This window comes from Mus musculus, chromosome 1 (assembly GCF_000001635.26).
Source record: "Mus musculus strain C57BL/6J chromosome 1, GRCm38.p6 C57BL/6J".
Taxonomy (NCBI): domain Eukaryota; kingdom Metazoa; phylum Chordata; class Mammalia; order Rodentia; family Muridae; genus Mus; species Mus musculus.
This window is the reverse complement of record NC_000067.6, coordinates 32,526,078-32,552,214: the sequence shown is the minus strand read 5'-3', so window position 1 is coordinate 32,552,214 and position 26,137 is coordinate 32,526,078. Positions and strand designations below refer to the sequence as shown.

The window sequence follows — 26,137 nt, the reverse complement described above, 5'->3', positions numbered from 1 at the left end:
GTAGAGTTTCTCATGTTGTGAACCGTGACCACAGAAAATTATTTCATTGCTCCTTCATAACTGTAGTTTTGCTACTGGTATGAATCATAATGCAGGTATCTGACTGATGTGCAGTATACCTGCAATCCCTAAAGGGGTCCCAAACCACGGGCCCACTGACTATAGTTTATATATATGATTGTGTGTGTGCCAGATCATTGAATCATGTTCCCTGATGGTTTCCTCTGCATCTTTCCGTTCCATGTACTAGATAAAGTGTTCACCACATGGCACTTTACTTTATGAGTACCTTCTGGTACTCAGAAAATCCATAAGTGGTACCCCAGATACAACATTCACTAAATTCTATAACTTTAATAATTAACATGAACCACCAGATTGAATGTTTTCAGCAACGCCTGAAGAAAATGAAGGACATAAATTTTAAGTGACTTAACCCAGGTCAGCTTCATGTGATGGAATAAGAAAATGGTATCTATTAGTAATTTTACATATTATTCAATTGTGTATCCAGGTGAACATTTTATTTAAGGACACCATGCTGTCACAAATATTTTTAATATATTTTATACAAATAACTTTAGTATTACAGTTTACAAAAGAAATCACTACTTTATAGGACAGACAGAAAAACAATTGAGATGGGATAACGGTTCCTTAAAAAGAAAATAAAATTAAAACTATTTTAATGTTTTAAAAATTCAGCACAAAGAAACAAATGGTACATATTATAGTGTGAAAGAGACAGATCTACTTGTACATCTTGGTATTGTGCTAGCCCTTGAAAATTAACTTTAACTTTCTGTTTTACAATGTTCCTATCCTGTTCTCGAAATTCACATTTACCCTTATATTGATCATTTTTATGTATATTACAGGCATGCAATTTTAATTTCCCTAAAGACATCTGTTATTTTATTTGAGAGTCACTCATAATCTAATTTAGCTCACAAGACACATGATTCACAAGTTCCATAAAAGGTCTGACTATCTTATACACATGTAAATTTGAATAATTATACACAAAATCAGATTGAGCAGAAAGGGTATTAGAGAAAAGAATGATTTATAAGGCAGATGAAAGAGCAGTATGAGAATTAGAATATAAAATATATTTCTGGATATTATAAAAAGATGTACAATACAAAAGGATACACGAGCCAAGATAAAGGTTGTTTGGTTTCTGTCATCAGACAGATGGAACTTAGATGTTAGGAGATATGTTCTTAAACCTCATGGTCAAAATACTAGGTTTAGAATTGTTATTTCACAATTTGTCTTAGTCAGGGTTTCTATTCCTGCCCAAAACATCATGACCAAGAAGTAAGTTAGGGAGCTTCCACATTGCTGCTAATCAACAAAAGAAGTCAGGACTAGAACTTACACAGGGTAGGAACCTGGAAGTAAGAGCTGATGTAGAAGGCATAGAGAGATACTGCTTACTGGATTGCATCCCCTGGTTTGCATAGCTTGCTTTCATATAAAACCCAAGACTACCATCTACAGTGGGCTGGGCCCTCTCACCTTGATCACTAACTGAGGAAACATCTTACAGCTGAATTTCATGGAGGCATTTCCTCAAGGGTGGCTCCTAATAGGGCCATTCCTGAGGGCCAAACATTCAAACACATGAGTCTATGGGGGTCAACCCTGTTCAAACCACTACATCTGTCTAAAGCTGACTTGAAAATCTAACAGAATTTTCTACATTCAACATTTAACACTAAGTTAACTTAATACTAATCAAGTTTTGAAATAATTTTAGGAAAAGACTGCTATGACAATTAATTTGAAAATTTAGAGAAAATAGACAAGTTCTGAGAAAATATAACCTACCAAAATCAAAGAGAGGGGTAAAGGAGCATTTACGTAGCCACTAGAGAGTAAATAAGGAGTCAGAGTGTTTCCCCCAAAGGAAAGCACGAGAACCAAGGTATCTTTCCAGAAAATTCTGCCATACATCCAAGAAACATGAATGTACTAGGAAAATAGCTCATTGGTAAAGCCTGTGTGAGATTCTGAGTTTACTCCTATGAACACACACACACACACACACACACACACACACACACACACACATGCACACACACACAGTGAAGGAGAGAAACAAAATCAAATGCATGGATCCAAATTATTACAAACTTTTGAGTAAACAACCCCAGGAGACTTTACCAGGCTGAGAATCTTTGATGCTAGCACAAAAAAGTAAAAGCTAGGTATAGGGTTATATGATTGTAATCTCAGCAATGTGGCAGCTGAGGCAAGAGTCCCTTAGGTTCAAATCCAGTCTGGGCAGCATAGCAAGATTAAAGCCAACGAAGGCTACATAACAACATCCTGTCTCAAACAAAAAAGTAGACAAATAATAAAGTAGGAGAAAGCCAGGAACATGTTGATGTGATTCAATAAAACATGCAAATGTAGAACAAAATCAAAAATGGTTTAAGAAGAAAAATCATGATCATGTTCCAGGTCTTCCTAGGATCCAGAGCTGATCTTGCTATATTAAAGGGGGAAAATGTTACAGTTGTCTCAAAGAAAGAAAAAACCTTAGAAAAAATGTAAACATCCTTTAATAATTTAAACAAAAACAAAATCTGTCTAGGTAGGATTGTAAGGGAAATTTATTGACCTAATAAAACCTACAGTGGGTGGAGAAATAGCCAGAAGATCCCTCTCAACATCAGGAAGAAGAAATGAGGGCTGTGCTGAGGCTAAGCATCCTTGGAGAGGTGCCAGCCAGAGCAGCCAACCAAAGGAACATAAGTCTAAGAACTAGAAACATTGTTCTGCAGGGCTTGGACCATGAAGAGAAGGTGCTATGGGTCTGTGGTCCTTCAGAGATTCACCATTCTGACTCAAGTTTGCTTTCAGTAAATAAGAGGCATTTTTATTAAAAGACTGACCAGGGCCAACAAAGAGAGAATTCTCTAGATAAGGCTGGGGCTATTGCAAGGTAAAGGATTATATAGCCAAAACCTACAAAGTAAGAATTTTGGGAAGCCAAAGTAACTCATATCTTCTCCCAGAGCAGGCAAGACTTTATTTAGTGACATGCCCAATAGATGCCTCAGACATGCAAGCAAGCAGGCAGTTTGTAAAAAGCAGAACTTGACCATTAGCCTGTGTAATCTTGTGACCCACCACTTTGTAGGAATAGCTGTGGCACTAAAATATTTTGCAACATTAAGCATTTTTTTTAAGAGTACCTCAATGGTACCAGGAAGTGGTCCATCTCAGGTTACCTGACAGGTACATTCAAGATAGAGTAATTTCCTCAGGGCTTATGAAACCTAAAAACAATTTTGTTTTTACAAGCTTAGTACAATAAATGTATCCTCTAAACACAATGTTCACCATCACAAAGGCATCCCTGCTAGCTCATTCAGCAATATAAGACCAATGTGGTAGTTTCAAGTTTTTTTCTTGGTATGGGAACAAATCCCTCCATGGTGTAATTAGAAAGAAGATAAAGAAGCCTGGTACAAAGCAAATGATACCTGCTGAAATAACGATCACAAAAAATTCAAACCTTTTACAGAAAAAAATTACATTTTATTCCTCACAGTAAATCATTGGTGTAGATATATGTGCACATTTTAAAAATATTTTCAGTGGAAAAAAACAAACAGGATGTGTCTCAATTCTTTTCTCACATTTTTTGTAAAAATATCTCCATACCTTTGAGAGTAGATCAAAAATATGCTCAAAGGGGGGTGGGGGGGGGCTGAAATAGACCAGAGGATAAAGTGCTTGCTGTTTAATCATGGTGGCTGGAGTTCAGATTCCAGGACCCACAGAAAACACCCACCTCTGTAACTATAACTACAGTTGAATTCTGCCTACAGTTTTCTAGGGAAGAGTTCAGGGCTTGTGTTATTGGTAGGATTGTAACCGAAGTAGTGATGTACCTTTCTCAAGGGATCATATTGACAATGGTGAGATTTTATTTACTCTCTTTGGGATTGAACCTTGGTAAATTGGTACCAATATCGCAAGTTTCCTCCAATATTGAAACACTAAACCATTCCACCCTTCATTCCCTCTGAAAGGAAGCCCCTCAGGCAGGAAGGCAACAAAAGATCTCAAAATGGACCCTAAAATTGATCAGATTCACTAGGCTCCTTCCCTGCCAGAGAGCAATAAAAACTGAATGTCCCTCTCAGATGAAAGAAAGCTGAGCTGCAAAGAAGACTCTCAAAAGAGCCACCCTCATACCAGTTGTCTGGAAGAGTTTAGACCAACTGAGGCACCTGGAATGGGCATTTTCTAGCCCTTTGATCCATCTACATGCTGTGCAGTTTCTCCAGGTTCCCAGCTTTTGTGAGCTGTCACCTATGCTGGATAGGCTTTGGCGATGCAGCTGTCTTTGAGTCATTTCTGCTCCTGTAAGTAACCCCTCACTCATATTCCTATAAGTAACCCCAATACAACTTATCAGTTCACCAAGTAGGACTTTGGTGGTATGGGCACTTTGGTCTGTCCTAGGCTCCTTACGCAGAGGAGAAACAAATTTTGTCACACAACACTACCTACTAGGTTTTATAATTGTAAAATTCTATTTATTCTTTGTAATTAGCAAGCATATTATGTGTGAGAAGATATTTTGGAGAGCACTTAAATTTCTATAGTTGACCATGGTGGGACAGTTTTCTAAAAGACAAACGTACTAGTCAGGACCAGCTGAACTATGCTGAGAGCATTTAGGTAAGTAACCCTGTGTTTTGCCAAAGAACTGTGATATATATCAATACATTCAAAATTGCCACTGGGGCAAAGGAATGCTTTGAAATCCAGGACCAAGTTGGAGTTGGGGAGGGCTTCCACCCTCCAAAAACGTTGCTTAGCATCCTTTCAGGTGACATCACAACCAGCTATGGAACCTTGAAGGCTATGTCTAGGGGCAACCTCTGAGTTCAACATCATTCGTGAGGTTGCCTCCAATGTGTTAACTGCTAGGTTTAGGCCCGGTGTCTTACTAGTGATTAACTAGGACGATTAGTCCGATTTTGATATTTTCGCTATTTAGCTGGTTACAGCACCCAAGAAGGATACTTCTGAGCAAGTATCCTTAGAACTCCTCCGAGTTGTCCAGAGTGGACCCCTGGTGAACGGCCAAGCTCTGACTATTCACCAATTGGTCTGCTTAATTATCTCCATTCTTTGACTGACCCTGACCTGCAAAGTCAACTGTTTATAAAGGAGCCTCATAGGTTTGCGACCTTGAACCAACCATCTACTGGAAAAAGTGATTCTTCAGTGAACAACCCAAGAGTACCCACCCTGAGCCAGGCATAAGGTTGCTTTTGCTTGGAAAGTGAAAGAGCACTACTAAACCAGAGACAACACCCTCACAAAAGCAGTCCAAGCAACCTAACCAGCGTGTGATGGAGAAGAAGCCCGAAGCTTCAGGAAAAGGGCAAAAGAGAAAACACCAAGATGAAAGTAGGATCGAGATAGATTCTGAAGCTTTGGGACAAGATCCAAAAAGGAAATGCCAGGATGGAACAACGATGGTATTTAAGGTGCCTGGCAAGGCTCAAAAGATGACCCCTCAGGAGCCTCCAGACCTAGAGCTTGCTATAGAACAGTTTAGTAAGGGTCAGGTACGGAAATCCCAGGGAGAGACTCCAAACCAACCAAAACCCCTAGAGTTGACCGAAGGTCCTCCAGAGCAGGTTGTAACAGGAAGGGCGCCTGCTGATAGTGGCAAGGGTCACAAGCGGCCCTATTCTGCCATGGAGGAAAACGAACAAATCCCCCAAAAGGAAAAGAAAAGAAGGTTGCTTCAAAACCTTAAGCTAATCCTTATAAAGGCTGGGAAGATCAAAGGGGGCGAGTCAGAAGACAGTCATGGATCAGAAACAACTCTTAGAGATCCAGAACCATCTACTGTTGTGGCTCTAAAAGAATGTCTTTCACCAGACGAGAGAGAAAAGTGTTGTTTTGAGGAGACATCTGTTACAGAGAAGAAAGGTTGTGTAAAGGTTGAAGGAAGAAGGGGGAATAGCTTGGAGCCTGGAACACAGGCTCAGATCATCCTGGATAGCAGCAGAGGCAATAGCTTACTCCCCAACAAGATGGCAGTACTTGCAGCACAGAAAAAGCCTCTCAGAGACCACGAAAAGCACAGAGAAATGGATCAAATCCTTGATATTACAGAGGACATGGAGAAGGAAATTGAGAATGCACTGGGTCCAGGACCCCAAGAGGAAATCCTAAGTTCCAGATTTAAGTTGCTAATCACCAGAGGAGATATCCAGACCCTGAAGAATGGTCAGTGGCTCAATGATGAGGTCATCAATTTCTACATGAACCTGCTGGTTGAGAGAAATGAAAACCAAGGCTACCCGGCTCTGCATGTCTTTAGCACTTTCTTTTACCCCAAGCTAAAGCATAGTGGTTACAGTTCTGTGAAAAGATGGACTCGAGGCATCAATCTCTTTGAAAAAGAACTCATCTTGGTGCCTATTCACCAGAGGTTACATTGGAGCCTGGTGGTAATCGATTTAAGGAAACAAAGTATTGCATACTTCGATTCCATCGGACAGACAGGGAAGTCTATCTGTGAGACCATCTTCCAATATTTACAAAATGAGAGCAAGACCCGCAGGAACATTGAGCTGGACCCTTTGGAGTGGAAGCAGTACAGTATGGCATCAGAGGAGATTCCTCTGCAAATGAATGGGAGTGACTGTGGAATGTTTACCTGTAAATATGCAGATTACATCGCTAGGGACCAGCCTGTGACCTTTTCTCAGCAACACATGCCCACCTTCAGGAAGAGGATGGTCTGGGAAATCCTGCACAGCCAGTTACTGTAACAACACCCACCTGGTTGCTATGGTCCCCATCCCTGTTCTTTTCCATCACTGTTTCTTATATACCTCAGGTAGGGTGCGTTGAAGAGATATAAGACAGGTACTGAGCTGTCTCACTGGATGAAGCCCACTCTCTTCAATATAGTCCTCACGTGGGATGTGGGACTGATGCCCTAATGCCAACTCTAGGATGCACGCAACTATTGCAAGCTTAGTCTACTGCTGCTGCCCAACCCATAGGAGACCATGTGTCAAGAAATACTGTTTTGATGCTGGAATTAAATGAATTTATGTTTTTTTTTTGTTTTCTTTTTTTTTTAATCTTGCTTTTTTTTGTTTTTGTGTGGGTTGGGTTTTGTTTGTTTGTTTGTTTGTTTTCTTTTTGTTTAATGTTTCATTGAGTTTTGGGGTTTTTGGTTTTTTCTTTTTTCCTTTTTTTTTTGTTTTCGTTTTTGTTTTTGTTTTTGTGTGTGTGTGTGTGTGTTTTTTGTTGTTTTTATCTCTTGGTTTTTTTGTGTTTTGTTTGTGATTTCTTGTTTTTTTTTTTTTTTTTTTTTTGGTCTGTGTTTTGTCTATTTTTGGTTTTTGTTTTATATTTTTTGTTTTTTGGTTGTGTTTTTGGTTTTGGTTTTGTTTTATGTTGTTTTTTTATGTTTTGGTTTAGTTTTTTTGTGTTTTGGGTGTTGTTGTTTGTTCTGTTTTTTGTTTTTGTCTGTTTTTGTTTGTTTGTTTTTTATGTTTTGGTTTAGTTGTTTTTTTGTGTTTTGGGTGTTGTTGTTTGTTCTGTTTTTTGTTTTTGTCTGTTTTTGTTTGTTTGTTTTTTTATGTTTTGGTTTAGTTGCTTTTTTGTGTTTTGGGTGTTGTTGTTTGTTCTGTTTTTTGTTTTTGTCTGTTTTTGTTTGTTTTTGTCTTCCTGACCCCTCTCCACTGATTGTTTTCCTTAACTCACTTGCAAACCTTGGCCATTGTCATTTCCCATCCTCCAGTCCTTGTTTGAAGTGTCTATCTCTGAAAGGAATGTCCATCATGGTGCCATTTCCTGTTGAAGATCAGGAGGGACATCAGCAGGAAGAGGCAGAAGCCCTTCACTAGCATCTCTAATGCTGGACTTGTATGCTGTTCAATTAAAGCAGGCAATGGTGGTGTTTTTTTTTTTTTTAATGTTTTTTTTTAAAGTTTGATAATAGTATGAGAAATGAAAATGAGTTGCACAGACTGGCGCTGTTCTGCACCACTGTACTCTGCTGGACCTCTACAGGATGTAGAACTGCAGCCAGACTACTGACTGGACTCCAGGACAAGTTAGAAAAGCACCATGGTCACTTAAAGTCTCATTCTTTTCCAGACCTGCCTTAGTTTTGGAAGTTGATTTGACATAACTATAATGGCAAATGTCCATTTCTATCTCAGGTCTCATTGAATACAAACCCCATCTATTGCTGTATTGAATCATTTTTTTAAAAAAGTCCTATTCATTTTAAATTTTTTTTCTTAAGTTTTGGTATACATTAAGATTAAATTGAGATTTTTTTCTCATTAGATTAATATTCCCACTGTGGAAAATTGGGGATTTAGTATTTATAGTTGAAACCGCCAATTATGTAATAATCTATTTTACATGTGATAGTTTTAACTTTTCTATTCATTATCTTATGGTTGTGTTCATGCAATCTTTACTTAATAAAGTTTAAAGTTATTTGAACATTTCACAAGATCTGGTGTCTCGTGTTTCTTTTATGGCATCCTAATAAAGCCTGGTTTGTGAGGTGACCTGAGAAGCAGGTGTTGAGGGTGTGACTCATCAGCTTAAGCCTTAGATACATTGTGCACCCCAGTGATTGGGATTATTCTCATACTCAATGATAATGAACATGAAGGAAAGGACTGATCCCTACAGCATATGACTGCATGACCGCTGTTAGAAGATGATGCTGTTTTATCTCAATATTGGAGTCATCCTCATAGGAAGAGAAATGGTAGGCACAGGCATAATCACAAAGAGAACACATATGTTGATAAATGGAGAACATGGAGTAACTGAGCTTCGACAGAATGCAAAGAATTGATAATAAAATCAGGTGCTAGTGAGAAGCAAGGGAAATTTTTAGCCAGGACTCTCAGGGAACTGCCTGTTGATGTTAATTTCAGACTAACAGACCCATTAATTTGGATTAAATGAATCCCTACAATCTAGTTTGCTCTAAGTTGTTTCCGTGTGTTGGGAATTGGTTCCACTGCATTGGTTTAATCCAACCCCCATGTCAGGAATCTGCATGTCCAAACACTGAGGGTCCTTGCCCACAGTTGTTTTTTGATTGATCAGTAAAGAGCCAAATCCATTGACTAGGTAGACTGAGGTAGGATTTACACTGAAAGGAAGGAAAGAGAGAACTGTTATGACTAGGAGGAGAAGGATGGGACATAACAGCTGCAGGATAAAAAGCCAACCAGCCATGTAAGAATTCAGGTAAGTGGCCATTGGCCACGTTCCGATTGGACCTGGGGTCGCAGGGGAAGATTTAGGAGTCCCAGGAGTAGCAGAGGGGAGTGTTTGTTAGCAGGGGAAGCTTTAGAAGTGCCTAATCTTTCAGCTAGTCATGTTGCGCGAGCGCGCGTGTGTGTGTGTGTGCGTGTGTGTGTGTGTGTGTGTGTGTGTGTGTCTTCCATTTGAGAATTCAAAGAGCTCCTGGAGGCTGGAAGCACTACCTGCTGGGGAACCAAAGCAGTGTAGGTAAACTTGCCACCAAGAAACATCATGCTCTGAGAAACATCAGCATCATGAGTGTAAATACAACATCTCAAAGACAGGTTGGTTTATTGTGAGAAAATGGATCTATTAAAATGCAAAATGTCAATTATGCAATAAAACAACATTAAATCATCATTTCCATTTCAGGTGACATTTAGGTCTCTTCCACATATTTTTGTTTGTTTGTTTGCTAATGTTTTTTGTGTGCAAAGTATTACTTTCAAATGCACAAGTTCATCTTTGTGTGTGTGTGTGTGAGAGACAGCAAGGAGAGAGAGAGAGAGAGAGAGGGGGGGGGAGAGAGAGAGAGAGATCAGTCTATAGTTCCTGGAAATTAGTTAGCAGATTTCCATTTTTGGTGCTTCTATTGGCAACATATAGCTCACTCCCAGAATGAAGGACGGTGGTGGCAGTAGTTTGCTGAGACATTAACTAGGCACATCTAGTTATAAAATCTACTGCAGATGATATATAGCACTCCTCAAAAAAATATCCAAAATATAGCCTTTTTCTACCAAGAATGTTAATATTGCTCCCTGAATGGCATTTCTCATGCCAAGTGATATTTCTTGAGAATCACATTTGACAGTAATGAAAAACAGCATTACTGCTGCTAGTGTTTAAGTTAAAAATAGATCATAGAAAATGATAAAATAAAAACTACTGCTTTTGATTCTTTTGTACTCTTAGAGTAGTCTAGTACAATTTTAATACACATTAGGTTGAATGATATAGTCTTTAATTTGTCATTTAATGGTCAAAATATCACATTAAATGTCCTGCTCTACCACACAGTAGCGTGACACACAAATGTTAAACTCTGTTAGATCAATCAGTCAATCAATCAATCAGTCACAGCAACATAAATATCTACTAGTACATTACTTTTTTTAGCTATGTGAAAAAGTAAATTCTTCTTAAAGAAATATAATACATTTGAAAGATATCATACATTGATTTATAATGGTCTCTTTAAATAAAATGTTTCAGGGGTTTTGTGAGTTTTAAATTTTACATATTCATTTCTTGTTATGAAACAGTAGTTTGGCTAATTTTTGGTTATTGGCCATATTAGTGCTAAGTCAGAGCTGTGATTTGTCAACAGTGGCGTGCAATCTCACACTAGTGACCTTTACATAGACTTGTAAGTCACTGGTGCATATTAAGCACAGTCTCCACTTAATAAAGATAGAGCTTTGTACTTTAACACTTACTTGGGAAACCAATTATCTCTGGCCTTATTGAACAAATTGAACAGGAAATAAATCAAGTGTTAAAACATTGCTGATGGACCGACTCTGTGCAATTAGACTTCTGATATGTTGATAGGCTCTGTGTATGTTGGTTTATGTTTTAATTGGCAATGTTCATAGATTAAAGACATTATTTTATTTTAAGGCATTGTTCTTATCTTCCATTTCAAGTGCCAAGTCTTGTATCATAGAACCCTAAAAGTACAACACAATTTACATAGAAATTCTACTTATTATTTCACATTCAGCCTGTGCAGATAATGTTTGTGAAGATGACACTCCACTGTCCTTGACAACAGGTAATATTACAAAATAAGATTTACTCTTAAAAAAATCTTAAATTATTAAAATCAGAATATTATACATAGGAAATACGTTGAAGTAAAAACAAGACAATTTAAGGATCAGAGGTCAGAACGAGGGATGAAGAGAGGGAATTCAAGTATACTTAAATTTCTGAAATATGACATTGTGGAGCTGGGTGGTAATGGCTGAAAATACACGTGTCAGGTCTGGCAGTGAGATATGGGGAACAGAACTTCGGCACTACGTAGAGATCAAGGAATGGGCATCAGGTTAGCAAAGGATTCGGATCTAAGTGTGGCAGTTCTGGATATGGCTGGGTGAAATATAACTCACGAGTATATCAGCCCATATTCATTCATCATGCAATTTGACATTGAATAATGGAAAGGAAAAGAGGTTTGCGAAGAGGCCTTGGGATATGGCTCAGTTGGCAAACTGCTGACTAAAAATGCATGAGAATCTAAGTTTTAAGCTCCAGAAAAACTTCCAGTTACAACTGGAGGTTCCTGTATCTCAGCACCAAGGATGTAAAGACAAAGGATGCTTGGGGCTTGCTAGCTAGCCAGAATAGCTGTGTCAGTGAGCCTCTGATTCAGTGAGAGGCCCCATCCTCCAAACCAAGGTGGAAGATGTGTAACCTCCACACACACATGCAAACACAGTGAGAAACACAAACTCATAGGCAGGCATATGTACACAAAGCTGCTAGAAATGTGTATCTCCTTTTGTGGATGACTACTGTAATAGTAGTTATATTTGTCAGATTTCCAGGAATGTGGTTACTAGATTTTTTTTTTTTTAAGGATCTAAAACTTGTAGGTAGGAAATAAAACTGAGCTTGTAGACATAAAACCTGGACAGGATAAGTAGCAAAGACTATACCATAAATTCATTCTTTGCCTAGCAAAGCTTTCCTCTGCTTGTTGTGCTTACTGGTTTCCCCTAAGATGCCCCAATAGACTGATGGTTCTCTCTCTCTCTCTCTCTCTCTCTCTCTCTCTCTCTCTCTCTCTCTCACACACACACACACACACACACACACAATCTCTCCCTTATGTATGAATTAGCTTATCGCACACTTAGAAACTTGGGCAAACACATATTCTGTAGTAGGATTAGAAGATAATTGATATAACTATCTCCTCTAAATTCCTGCTCTCTGTTAATTCTTCCCATGTTTGTTTTAATGTGTATTTTAGTTGTAATGCCTTTCTTCATTTTCAGCACTTGAGAAACCTTTAGCCCCACCAAAAGCTTGGTGATACTTAATTTTTGAAATATAATTTAGTTTGATTCATATGAATTATTTAAAGGAAAGAAATGTTTGGATAAGTTAAAGGAGGTCATATGACAATACAAAATTGAGAGGCCACACCAGTTTCAATGGATTCCAGTTTCAATGAATAATTTAAATGAAACTTTTTAAACATTAGTTTCACATTACATCATTTCTCCCATTCAATTACTATAGGGAGATATCTAATCACATAAAGGCTCACTGTGTTTGTGTTGTTTTCTTCTTCCCTTCTTTTATTTTCTTAGTCAAGTCCAGAATTATTCTTTCTCCTTCAATTCTAGACACAGATGACTTTATTATCAATATCAACACTGTCCTTTCACCATGATGTCACATCCTTCCCATTAACAACTGAGGATACTCTTCTCTGAGATTAAACAAGATCCACAGACACTATTTGAGTTTTTTTTCCAAATATGAAAAAAGATAATAAATTAGATCTTATTCTCACTGTTTAGGAAGGAAAATTTCCAGTTTCCCAATCCTAAGGTGAAAAGAAAAATCCAAAATAAATAAATAAATAAATGCACATAAAAGTCTCTGAAGTTAAGACCCATCGAGAGGGTGATGAGAAAAAGCTTTTCAGAATTGAGGAGTTCCAATTGAAATGCAATAATGAAACTGTGTAGCCAAGATCTGGGCATGAGCCATCCGATCCAGGTATGGGAAATTCAGGGGTCTGAGTTGTCAAGAATAAGCACAGGTAAAGTTTTTCTACAAAACGAAAGCATGGACTACCACCAAATGTTTTAACATTTTCTTTTTTTTTTTTTCCATTTTTTATTAGGTATTTAGCTCATTTACATTTCCAATGCTATACCAAAAGTCCCCCATATCCACCCACCCCCACTCCCCTGCCCACCCACTCCCCCTTTTTGGCCCTGGTGTTCCCCTGTACTGGGGCATATAAAGTTTGCAAGTCCAATGGGCCTCTCTTTCCAGTGATGGCCTACTAGGCCATCTTTTGATATATATGCAGCTAGAGTCAAGAGCTCCGGGGTACAGGTTAGTTCATAATGTTGTTCCACCTATAGGGTTGCAGATCCCTTTAGCTCCTTGGCTACTTTCTCTAGCTCCTCCATTGGGAGCCCTATGATCCATCCATTAGCTGACTGTGAGCATCCACTTCTGTGTTTGCTAGGCCCCGGCATAGTCTCACAAGAGACAGCTACATCTGGGTCCTTTCGATAAAATCTTGCTAGTGTATGCAATGGTGTCAGCGTCTTACCATTTTCTTACAGGGGGTGCAAAGAAATATTGTTAACTTGTCCAAACTGGAAAGCACAAGGCCAAGATGCAAGTGCAACCGTATGTTTTCACAACCTTGCTTTCTGTGTAGATAGCACTTGGTAGTAGCAATTATTGTTAATGGAGGTATGTTATGATGCAGCTAAGGGGTTTCATTTGCTAGGAAGGGAGACTTTCTTACAGAATGTGCTTTTCCACATCAGAATGGAGTGGTATTGAATATTCAAAACATTTTTTTTTCAATTTGACAACAAGGAAACTAGCTGCTGGAAGAGAATGCCTTATTAGATACAGGTATTTTCATATCAGTATTTTCTTAGAATGCCTTCATGCAACTACTGGAAAGGATAGACTATGCCGTACTATGTCTGGAGAGGTTCATGATATGTCTTATAGAAGCAAAAGGCCTTTCTGGTGAATTTTATAGAATGGTTAAGAAATGGAGAAGCCTAGCATATCTCCACTTTTTCTGTGAATCAGGGGCTAGTCTCAAAATTTATTGAGAAGGGATATGGTTCGCTAAACTTGTGTCTATGAAACAGAAACCAGAAGGACTATATTAAGAATTTAATTGAATTTAAAAATGTGTGTCTTGAGGGAAGTTTGATTCTAGAAAATTAATTTTGTTTTGGAGAAAGAGAACCTAATAAGAGGACCACACTGAATGATGCTTTCTATGAGGGATACTTTTCAATCTAGAGTATTCTTTAGCCTCCCATTTATATCTATACCTTCTTTAATGGAAATGTATGAATCAGTAACACTGATGCATATTTGTCTGGTAAGGAGTCTCCTGTCCTGGCAGAATTTTATTGTCTCTTCTGCACATAAGGAGCATAGGTAGTTCATCTAATTACTGGCACTGTGGTTTTTAACAACAGGTTGTGGGGGGAAGGGGGGTAAAAGTGGCAGAAATCACAGGTGAACTGGAGACAAATGAGCTGAGGACAATTGTGGTTGAAATGACTATTTAAACAGACATTCAGAATTGAAACTAGTCTATTGTTAACTTCTCTTGTTCTCTAACATTCTCAAGTATTGCTTGAGAACCCTGCCTCATTTTCATCAATTAAACTCCTCCTCCTCCTTGGTTCCCTGAATCATCTGCCTTGGAATAATTGGCTTTCATTTTTCCTCTACTGCAGAAGAACTCAGAATGTACCTTCTTTGGCATAGAATTTCTCTTTGGACATGTTCCATCCTCTTCATACAGAAGTAGACTCATGGGTGGTAACATTTCATTCTTTTATTTCTTTAATCTTGAAATGATAAATTTATTTCAGCTAAAGTTTTCAATAACTACAGAGTGTTTCCAATACTTTGATTATTATATTACCACTCTTTTAGTTGAATCAGACAAGTATTTTCTTCTTTACTTTCAAAAATATGGTGAATCAAAGTTAGGGACTGTTATAGACTCAACATGCAGTGCTTTGACCAAAATTTTACAACCACTAGGAATATTTTAATCCATAAGTTAATCCACAAATAACTTTGTTTATTAGCTAAATAATATAACATGCAGATTGTATAAACATTTATAAAATTAATAAGTAAGCCTTTGGATGTTTTAATTAATTTTTTCATCTTTTTACTCCTTAAAATACATTCAGAGGCAGAATAATTGTATTTATTTCTGTGACTTCAATAACTGGTCTATGGAAAAATCTCTATTTTATGGAAACCAACCACTTTTTTAAACAAACTTTAGACCAGTATTTCACAATGCTAATTAATTACATGACTATTTTTCCCTGCTGATCTGAAATTCTTTCTCAAGAAACTGTGCCCTAAACAGACTTCATCGTTTTCCTTGTAATCCATTATTCATTCTCAAAGATCATCTCAGTCATTTATGCTACTCTTTAACTAGCTTTCCAAATCTGACAGTCAGGGACCCTCTTGGAATCTAGTTTCCTTCCGTTATACATGCTCGTGAACACAGGCTACTCAAATGTACTCTGTAGAGCTTGTCAATGTCCTAATCTTCTCCGTTATAGAACTAATGCCTTCATATTACATCCTTTTTTGTTTGTTTTGTTTTGTTTTTCTCTTTTGGTTAGAATTTTAATATCTTAAAGTGGTTTCCACCCTATCAGTTCCTCTTAATTATCCTCAAAATATATAGGTCTCCTCTAAAAATATTTCAAAAATGTTAATGGTTTTCTTTTATTTTTAGGATAAATTTTAACTTCTGAAAATATTAAAAAAATATTTACACGTTCTTGGATTAGCATTTCAAGATCTTTCTACATTTCTTCCCACTAAGTTCTCTGAGTTTATCAAGGTTGTGAACCAGTGTTTTATGTCCAATCTCCATGTTCACTTTCTAGGCTGCCACTTAAGCTGGAATTCCAAGGAACAACACATTTTCTTTTTTCACATTGACTTACATTGATAATACCATTTGACATTCTTAACTACCTTTGTTTTGTTTTTCACATTCTCATGTAAAAATATCTGCAGGATCCATATTGGGAATAGCTTGCCTGATGGCTAAAATAAACTCTCCAATGACTCAATGAATCATCTCAGAACAAGAATATTCTTTCTCCAATATCCTAATCTGGGATGCATCTATCAAAACATGACATACATTGTAAACAGACTAGCTTATTTTCATGGTTCTAGTCATCTTTTAGGCTATTGCTTGAAAGTGGTTTCCCTTCTTGAGTATTGTTAAGAAAAGGCATTGATTCCATGTATGATATACATCTTGCCTCCTAAGTATTTGTGTGTTTAGGATGACTTTGTTTTGGAAGTCAAGGTTGTTAAAATTTACAATTTTCAAAAATAGTTGACCAACACAAAAACTGGATATTACAAAATTAATTTTAAGGAACCTGGGACCAATAAAATATTTATGCGAGCTTTCCAATGAAGAAACATACTGTAAATTATTAACTCTGTAACTTAAAATCAGATCATTTAAAAATGTTTAATATAAATATTTACTAAATTTGGTGATAAAAAAATCAAGTTCATTTTTAGATTTCCCAGAAGACAATTTCTTGATATTTTATCAACTCAAAAGTTACATGACTTTCAATGATAGAAGAAAGTTCAGAGAGCATAAAAGACTTATTTCTACTGGTAACACATCTGATTCTAGTAAGGTTTATATTACTGTTTTATTTAGTTTCTCTATATCTTTTGAGAGCATAGGGCTCACTTTATGAGTATATCAGAGCACTAGGTATAAAGTCTGTAGCACTTTCAAATTCCTAAGGAAATTTAACACACTTAATTCCATTTAGCATATATGATGTTTATATAAGAAGGGAAAAGAGAGTTATAAATAAGATATTAGTTCATTTGGTTATTTAATATGACAGCAAAATGTACTCCACATTTGGTTACATGGGCTTGCCTAAAAATCAAATTTTCTACATAGTTTTAAAATGGGAATAGGGATAAATCATTATGTTCAAATGACTGATTATTAAACAAATGAATATTTTCTAGTTTTAAAATTAGGCAGATGTTATAACAGCTTTAAATCTCTAAATTTACAGTTTTTACCTGGTAAAAATTCAGTCTCATTTTTATTACGTACAGGATTAATAATAATTTTAATATTAAATTATTTTAGGTGAAATCAGAGGACAAGTTATTTAATTAGCTAAGAGGATACAGAAGAAAGAATATAGCTTAGATCTGTAAATGGAATTCATTTGTGTTGAAGGAACATTTTTCCATTAAAAAAAATGACTCTGTAGTCATTAAGTGTATTTCTCAAAGAATTCTCACCTGACAATGTGCACATTTTCTTTTTGTGAAATGAAATCAATTACTCATTTAAAATAGTGTTTCTGTATGAAGAAACCTTTTTTATATCTTCAGGATTGATTTTGACACATAAACCCTGCTGTAATTGTATATCTATTCATAGTGACTGATCTGCTCTGGTAAATGTTGCTTCATCTCTGTATATTTACGCAAAAATATCTTGAGCATTTTTATAAGTGGGTTGATTTTTGTCACCTATATTTCTGTAAGGGAAGATGATCAATGGATGCTGAATCTCTACTATCAGCAGGGCTTTCTCTCTTCTGCTGGCCAAGGCTTGAACATTGCCTCCAGAACTGTGGACCTCCCTGGTCAGATGCTTTCACATCCTAGGACTGTGAAGGCTTCCTAGCACCCTGCTTGCTTCATCCTCTCTACTAGAAAGGACTTCTTCCTTTTCATACTTACTGAACCCTTTTCAGTTACCCCCGGAAGGTCACCCTCTTTGTAAGGGTAGCCATGTGGTCTATACAGGAAGCAATCATTAACTGGTTATGATGTGGCATATTCTTTATCTAAAAAACCTGTTAATGTCTCAAAATAATTAGAATACAATAAATGACTTCCTTTCTTCCTGTGAGAAATGTATTTGCATGTGAAGTTCAAAAGTTCTTCAGGGAAACATTTTCTAATAGCTATAAGTCCTAAACACACACTATTCACAAGCTTTTTGAAAGTATTGTGCTTTTATTATTTTCTAGCATGAGTTACAAAAATCTCCAGAGAATGAAGAGTGTACCTGTGTGAGGGTTTGGATAGGAATGCTCCCTCCCCCATAGACTCATGTATTTGAATGCTTGGCCCATGGGGAATTGCACTATTAATAGGTAAGGGCATGTAGGAGTAGGTGTGGTTTTGTTGGAAGAAGATTGTCACTGTGGGGTTGTCTTAGTCATAGTAGAAAATATCACGCACAAAATTTCATGACCAAGAAGTAAGTTGGAGATAAAAGAGTTTATTCACCTTACACTTCCACATGTAGGAACTACCCACAAGGGGCCCTCCCATCCTTGATCACTAATTGAGAAAATGATTTAAAGCTGGATTTCATGGAGGCATTTCTTCAACTGAGGCTTCTTTCTCTGTGATGACTCCAGCTTGTGTCAAGTTGACACAGATTACCAGCCAGTACAATTGACTCCTTGTCAACTTGACACACAAAGACATCGGTATTAAGCCTCAATCCTTACTTTCTTATTCACCCCCAAGATCTAAATAAAACTCCCTCAGTCTTTACAAATTCTTACATATTACAATTTCAATCCCTTCAAAATATCAAATCTCTTAAAAATCTCTTGAAGTCTTTTTACAATTCTAAAACTCTAAACTGTGGGTTCTTCTAAAATACTCTCTTTCTTTAAAAGGAAAAATATCAAGACACAGTCACAGTAAAAAACAAAATCAAACTCTAACCATCTAATGTCTGGGATCCACTCAAGTTCACTGGTCTACTCCAAAGGCTTGAGTCACTGCTCCAGCTCTGCCCTTTGTAGCACACACATTATCTTCTAGACTCCAGCTGCCTGTCCTCCACTGCTGTGCTGTTCTCGGTGGTCATCTCATGGTACTGGCATCTCCAAAACACTGCTGTTTTCCACTGCAACTAGGCTTCACCAATATCCTCTCATAGGCTCTCTTCATGGTGCCAAGCTTCAACTCCTTTGCATGACCTCTTCAGTCCTGGGCCATACATTGCTACTGAGGCTGCACTTTTATCAGTGGCCTTCCACAGTGCCAAGCCTTAGCTGTTCTTCATGACCCCTTCATGCCTTCAAAACCATTACCATCTGGGTGACTCTTATACATTACCAAATCAGGCTGCATTATGAGATACAACCATGGCTGCCTCTGGAACACAGCTTCTCTGTGCTCCTAGGAAACACTTCCCAGAAGATTTGGTCTGAATGATGCTGGTTTCTTTTTAATCCCTGCTAATTTCTTAGCTCCAGGTAACCAGCATCAATTGTCCCAGTAAAGTAAACGCTTCACTTTAGGAGTTCTGCTATGTTGTTAATCTCAGTTGAGTCTTCAGACCCAGATAATCAAAACAACAGAATTTTCACAATAAAAATAGCAACAACCCTGATAAGAGTCTTTAATCTTTTCTCTGAAATTTCACAAGCCAGGCCTCTATCGTTTGTACTGTTCTCAACATTATCTTCCAAGATCCTGCAGAACCTCCCACAGAGTTCTTAACATCCCAGTGGCTGTTCCAGCTCAAAGTTCCAAAGTCCTTCCACAGTCGTCCCGCCCCCCCAAAAAAGGGTCAGGCTGTCACAGGAATACCTCACTATGCTAGTCTGATTGTCTTAATCGGGGTTCTATTCCTGCACAAAATATAATGACCAAGAGGCAAGTTGGGGAGGAAAGAGTTTATTCAACTTCCACTTCCACATTACTGTTCACCACCAAAGGAAGGCAGAATTGGAACTAAAGGAGGTCAGGAAGCAGGAGCTGCTGCAGAGGCCATAGAGGGATATTACTTACTGGCTTGCTTCCCCTCACTTGCTCAGCTTGCTTTCTTATAGAACCCAAGACTACCAGCCCAGAGATGGTCCCACCCACAATGGGCCCTCCCAACTTTGATTGCTAATTGAGAAAATGTCTCACAGCTGGATTTCATGGAGGCATTTCCTCAAGGTCCTTTCTCTGTGATAACTCCAGTTTGTGTCAAGTTTACACAGAAAATCATTCAGTACTGGGGTCAAGCTTTGAGGTCTCATATGCTCAAGGTATGCCAGGTGCATCTCATAGTCTCTTACTGATGTCTTGGGGGTCAAGATGGAGAAATCTCAGCCTTTTTCTCCAGTACCATGTCTGTCTGCATGTTGCCATGCTTCCTTCTGTAATGAAAATGGGCTTACCATCTGAAATTGTAGCCAGCTCCAGATAAGCATTTTACTTTAAAAGAGTTCTCATAGTCATGGTGTCTCTTTGCAGCAATGAAACCCAAACTAAGTAAACCTGTCTCAATATGCCATAGGAAAGCAGACTTCTAGACTTCTAGCTCAGTGGTTTGTGTTTTTTCCTTCAATTATCCCAAATGTTCTAGAAGATAATTTCAGCAAAGAAATATCAAATTTCTGCATAACATTTAATTCACCTTTAACTCCATTTGTAAATATATATCTGCAAGTTCAATAATTAAAGCAGTTACTACATGCTACTTCTTACTTAGAGTTTTATAGTTGAACTTATAATTCCAGCTAGTCTATAAGATAGAAACACAATCTAGGTATTTTATTTATAAACTGTAAGCATAGATGGGATAGGTTTGTAGCTATTCTAACTTATTTCTCATCGATATTATATGTTTTCTTTCTTCTGTGTGTATATCAAGAGTTTCATATAATTTGTCTAAATGACATATAAAATGAAGACTGTAACCAGTCATCAGAAAGTTTGGCTGTTCAATCTGTCTTGAGAAGCTGCTAGATCTATTTTTCCATACAGGAGATCTTAAAATTCTTAGCTCAAAGGATGACTGGAAGGTACATGTATGAAAATGCTCTTAAGATTCCTTCTAAATGGTCAAGTACCTGTTAAGGAAATAGCACTTTGGTGACTGCGGATGGGTGACCACATCCTTTACAACGGTCCAAGTACAAAAAGATACAATGGAAAGGAGATGCGGTCCCATTACTAATGTTGTTTGCCGTATGAATAGAAACATGTAATCTCAGAAGATGGAAAGATCTCCCATGCTCATGGATTGGCGAGATCAATATAGTAAAAATGGCTATCTTGCCAAAAGCAATCTACAGATTCAATGCAATCCCCATCAAAATTCCAACTCAATTCTTCAACGAATTAGAAAGGGCAATCGGCAGATTCATCTGGAATAACAAAAAAACCTAGAATAGCAAAAACTCTTCTCAAGGATAAAAGAACCTCTGGTGGAATCACCATGCCCGACCTAAAGCTGTACTACAGAGCAATTGTGATAAAACTGCATGGTACTGGTATAGTGACAGATAAGTAGACCAATGGAACAGAATTGAAGACCCAGAGATGAACCAACACACCTATGGTCATTTGATCTTTGACAAGGGAGCTAAAACCATCCAGTGGAAAAAAGACAGCATTTTCAACAAATGGTGCTGGCACAACTGGCTGTTATCATGTAGAAGATTGAGAATTGATACATTACTATCTCCTTGTACTAAGGTCAAATCTAAGTGGATTAAGGAACTCCATATAAAGCCAGAGACACTGAAACTTATAGAGGAGAAAGTAGGGAAAAGCCTCGAAGATAAGGGTACAGGGGAAAAATTCCTGAATAGAACAGCAATGGCTTGTGCTGTAAGATTGAGAATTGATAAATGGGACCTCATAAAATTGCAAATCTTCTGCAAGGCAAAAGACACCATCAATAAGACAAAAATACCACCAACAGATTGGGAAAGGATCTTTACCTATCCCAAATCGGATAGGGGACTAATATCCAATATATATAAAGAACTCAAGAAGGTGGACTCCAGAAAATCAAATAACCCCATTAAAAAATGGGGCTCAGAGCTGAACAAAGAATTCTCACCTGAGGAATACCAAATGGCTGAGAAGCACCTGAAAAAAAGTTCAAAATCCTTAATCATCAGGGAAATGCAAATCAAAACAACCCTGAGATTCCACCTCACACCAGTCAGAATGGCTAAGATCAAAAATTCAGGTGACAGCAGATGCTGGCGAGGATGTGGAAAAAGAGGAACGCTCCTCCATTGTTGGTGGGATTGCAAGCTTGTACAACCACTCTGGAAATCAGTCTGTCCGTTCCTCAGAAAATTGGACATAGTACTACCGGAGGATCCTGCAATACCTCTCCTGGGCATATATCCAGAAGATGTCCCAACGGGTAAGAAGGACACATGCTCCACTATGTTCATAGCAGCCTTATTTATATAGCCAGAAGCTGGAAAGAACCCAGATGCCCCTCAACAGAGGAATGGATACAGAAAATGTGGTACATTTACACAATGGAGTACTACTCAGCTATTAAAAAAAATGAATTTATGAAATTCCCAGGCAAATGGATGGACCTGGAGGGCATCATCCTGAGTGAGGTAACCCAATCACAAAGGAACTCTCACAATATGTACTCACTGATAAGTGGATATTAGCCCAGAAACTTAGGATACCCAAGATATAAGATACAATTTGCTAAACACATTAAACTCAAGAGAACGAAGACCAAAGTGTGGACGCTTTGCGCCTTCTTAGAATAGGAAACAAAACACCCATGGAAGGAGTTACAGAGACAAAATTTGGAAGTGTGACGAAAGGATGGACCATCTAGTGATTGCCATATCCAGAGATCCATCCCATGATCAGCTTCCAAACGCTGACACCATTGCATACACTAGCAAGATTTTGCTGAAAGGACCCAGATATAGCTGTCTCTTGTGAGACTATGCCAGGGCCTAGCAAACACAGAAGTGGATGCTCACAGTCAGCTATTGAATGGACCACAGGGCCCCCAATGGAGGAGCTAGAGAAAGCACCCAAGGAACTAAAGGGAACTGCAACCCTATAGGTGGAACAACAATATGAACTAACCAGTACCCCGGAGCTCTTGTCTCTAGCTGCATATGTATCAAAAGATGGCCTAGTCGGCCATCACTGGAAAGAGAGGCCCATTGGACCTGCAAACTTTATATGCCCCAGTACAGGGTAACACCAGGGCCAAAAAGGGGGAGTGAGTGGGTAGGGGAGTGGGGGGGCTGGGTATGGGGTACTTTTGGTATAGCATTGGAAATGTAAATGAGCCTAATAAAAAATGGAAAAAAAAAAGAAACATGTGCAAGATGCCATCATCACAGCTTTCTATGTCAAATGATATTTTGTGACCAAACAATGACTTTTATAAAAGTAACCCTATGGAAAAGAATTCAATTTATAAATGCTTTGGAAGATTTATTTGTGCGTCCACATTTTTATCACCATAACCAACATATACTGCCTGAAGCTAATTATTGTAACATGATGTGAGAAGGCAAGACCGCACAAAGGTTCCTCCATCTTGTATTCTTGCTGAGGCTTTTCATGTTTAGCTAGAATTTTATTTTCTTCATCTAAATGTAGGCTACTGTAGTAAATTACCCAACTCAATTCTAGGAAGCTGAGATTAAGAAACCTAGCTAACCTATTTTTGCTTCTGTTAAATTACCTGCTTGTAAAAACCTTCTCCTCCTGCTCACCACTTATTTTAGCTTCTGTTCTACTGCTTGCTAACACAAAGCCTCCTCCCTTCAGCTGCCTTAGTAAGATACCAGGAGGTGGTTTTTGCCTCTAAAAATCCCTTATATTAAACACACAGGAGTATACTTGGGATCTGGATACCTGGATGGAGTCCTAGCCATCTGGAATAAAGACAATTGGCTATAAAATATCTAAGTTAACAGCTCTAGTGGACTCTCCATAATGCAGATAGGACATAATATTTTTTTCATCAAGAACATCATTTATGCTTGTCCTCATTTCTATACAGCAGTTACAATATGATGTCTCATTGCTTTTTCTAAAACACCATCTCTTTTTACTATTTCAATTGTTTTTACAAGAACAGATACTTACAGGGAACAATAAGCAGCCTGTTTACACTAGGTATCTGGGAATATCCCTGAAATTACAGTTTGCAGTGCTACTGTTGACATTGCTATAGAAGATGCCTATAGCACAAAGCTATTGAACTTGGAAACAATGTTTTCCATGCTGAGTGACATTTTCCACATCATCTGCATCTTTTTTCCTGTAGGCTTTTTATAGCTTTTGCTGTTGACCAAATTCAACACCAAGAAACTATCAACATGTCCAAAAGCATAATATATTTGAAAAAACGCTATTCAGTTCTCATACCCTGGAATTTTCTACTTTCTACTGTCACATGTTCAGGTTCCACCACATGTTAAAACAAACAAACAAACAAACAAAACAAACAAACAAACAAAAAACAACCAAAAACCAAAAACCAAACCAAACCAAACCAAACCAACCTGAAGATGGCCTATCAGTCAGCAAGGCAAATTGTAACATTGATTCACATGAAATCAAACTACCGCATATAATTCTCCACCATTGATCACTAGAAGCAGTAGAGAGACAGGTTTAAGGGGCCTGAAAAGCTCATCCAAGGACAAGTGTGGGTCTCATTGAAAAATGCCGTAGTGATATTGACTTTGTGCCCACTAGCTCTTCAGTAAAATATATTCCTGAAACAAGAGGACCTTTACTTTCAATATTTTTGAGACAGTGTCTCAATTAGCCTGAGATGGCCTCAAACATGCATGGGTGGCTCTGAATGTTTTATCTTTCTGCCTCCACTTCCCAGTGGTGAGAAGATAGGCTAGTGTTACCATTCCCTATTGAAAGGACATAATATAGCTCAGGAACTCGTAAAAGCACATTTTAAAAAAATCCCCTTCCTCCTTCACTTTCCTCTACCCTTCATGTGAACGATTTTCTAATTTTCAGATGATGCCCCAGGGGCATTGAAACAGCAACTGGAGTTGGTAATGATGGCTGCAGATGGACCAATGCATGATAGAAATGGACCAAACATCATAAATACAGATGGCTTGCTCTGTATCTGAAAGTTTCTAAATAGAAAATCATTACACTTTCATGTTCTGTGCAAACATAACCTTCACCCATCCTTCCATTCACCTCAGGAGTATTTCTGTTTTGCCTTTTAAATCACACATATTATTTATGTGTATATTACTGAACATTAATAACTTCAAAATACTCCTAAGGTAGAATTAATCAAATAGATACATCTTGAGGGGCCAGATATATTCTAATTTTTGGAATCCAAATCCATAAAAGTTTTTTTTTTTTTCCACAGTTTCTACAATTGAGTTTTTAAAAACAAATTGCGTGTTTAATCAGCATCTTAAATACAAGGCTCAGGGACATGGGTAACAAAGCAAACATGTAAATGCAATCACTTACCACCATGAACCTAATTAGCATAGAGAGAATGAAGTTTTTCACCTGTGGTAGTTTAAATTTTGATTTAATCTTCTTTATCATAATTGAGGTAGAAAATACTCTCAAAAGCATATTCCCCTTGGTTTAAAGGCATGTTTTGTACTTACATTCATGCTTGGCCCTCTGCAAGCCATTGCATGGATGCCGCCATCACACTGTCCTCAGCAGGCAGAATTCAGCTTGTTTATGGTATTCACCATCTAATTTTGCTAACAGAGAGGCTGCACCAAAAGGATGTTTGATTTTCACATAATACTGCATTTTAATGAAACCTTATGTTTTAAAAACCTAGTAATTTAACTGAAAAGAACAATTATAATTTTCTAACAAATATATCAAGATTAAGTCTTGCAAATTCCTTAAAAAAGAGTATATATTGGTTTTTTTGTTGTTGTTGTTGAGAAGACTTATTATATATTTCATTTCTTTCTTCCTTTCTTTTTTCCCTTGTTGATAATTAAGGAGAAAAGTATAATAAACCTAGATGTACAGATCTTAATTTGCTTTATTCTCCATTCTAGAATGGGATATCTGTCTTGAACAAACACAATTCTGAATTATTATGTCCCAGACTGCAAAAGTTTTATTCAAAGGAAGGAAGGAAGGGAAGAAGGAGGAAGGGAGGGAGAAAAGAGAGACAAAAACACAGAGACAGAAATTCACAGAGAAACACAGGCAGACAGAAAGA

At 37.6% G+C, this 26,137-nt stretch overlaps 2 protein-coding genes across 5 annotated transcripts in view; one reads left to right on the top strand and one right to left on the bottom strand.

Annotated features, from left to right (window-relative positions):
- Positions 1-26,137, bottom strand: part of Khdrbs2 (KH domain containing, RNA binding, signal transduction associated 2) — a 532,623-nt gene that overhangs the window by 153,010 nt on the left and 353,476 nt on the right. The window lies entirely within an intron of this gene.
- Gm5415 (predicted gene 5415) lies at positions 4,922-8,669 on the top strand. The gene has a single exon (NM_001164286.1). It carries the CDS (start codon positions 5,388-5,390, stop codon positions 6,822-6,824), a length of 1,437 nt encoding a protein of 478 aa, NP_001157758.1. The 5' UTR covers positions 4,922-5,387; the 3' UTR covers positions 6,825-8,669.

Coding starts and splice junctions, on each gene's coding strand:
- Gm5415 (NM_001164286.1), top strand. CDS start 5,388: ATGGAGAAGAAGCCCGAAGCTTCAGGAAAAGGGCAAAAGAGAAAACAC.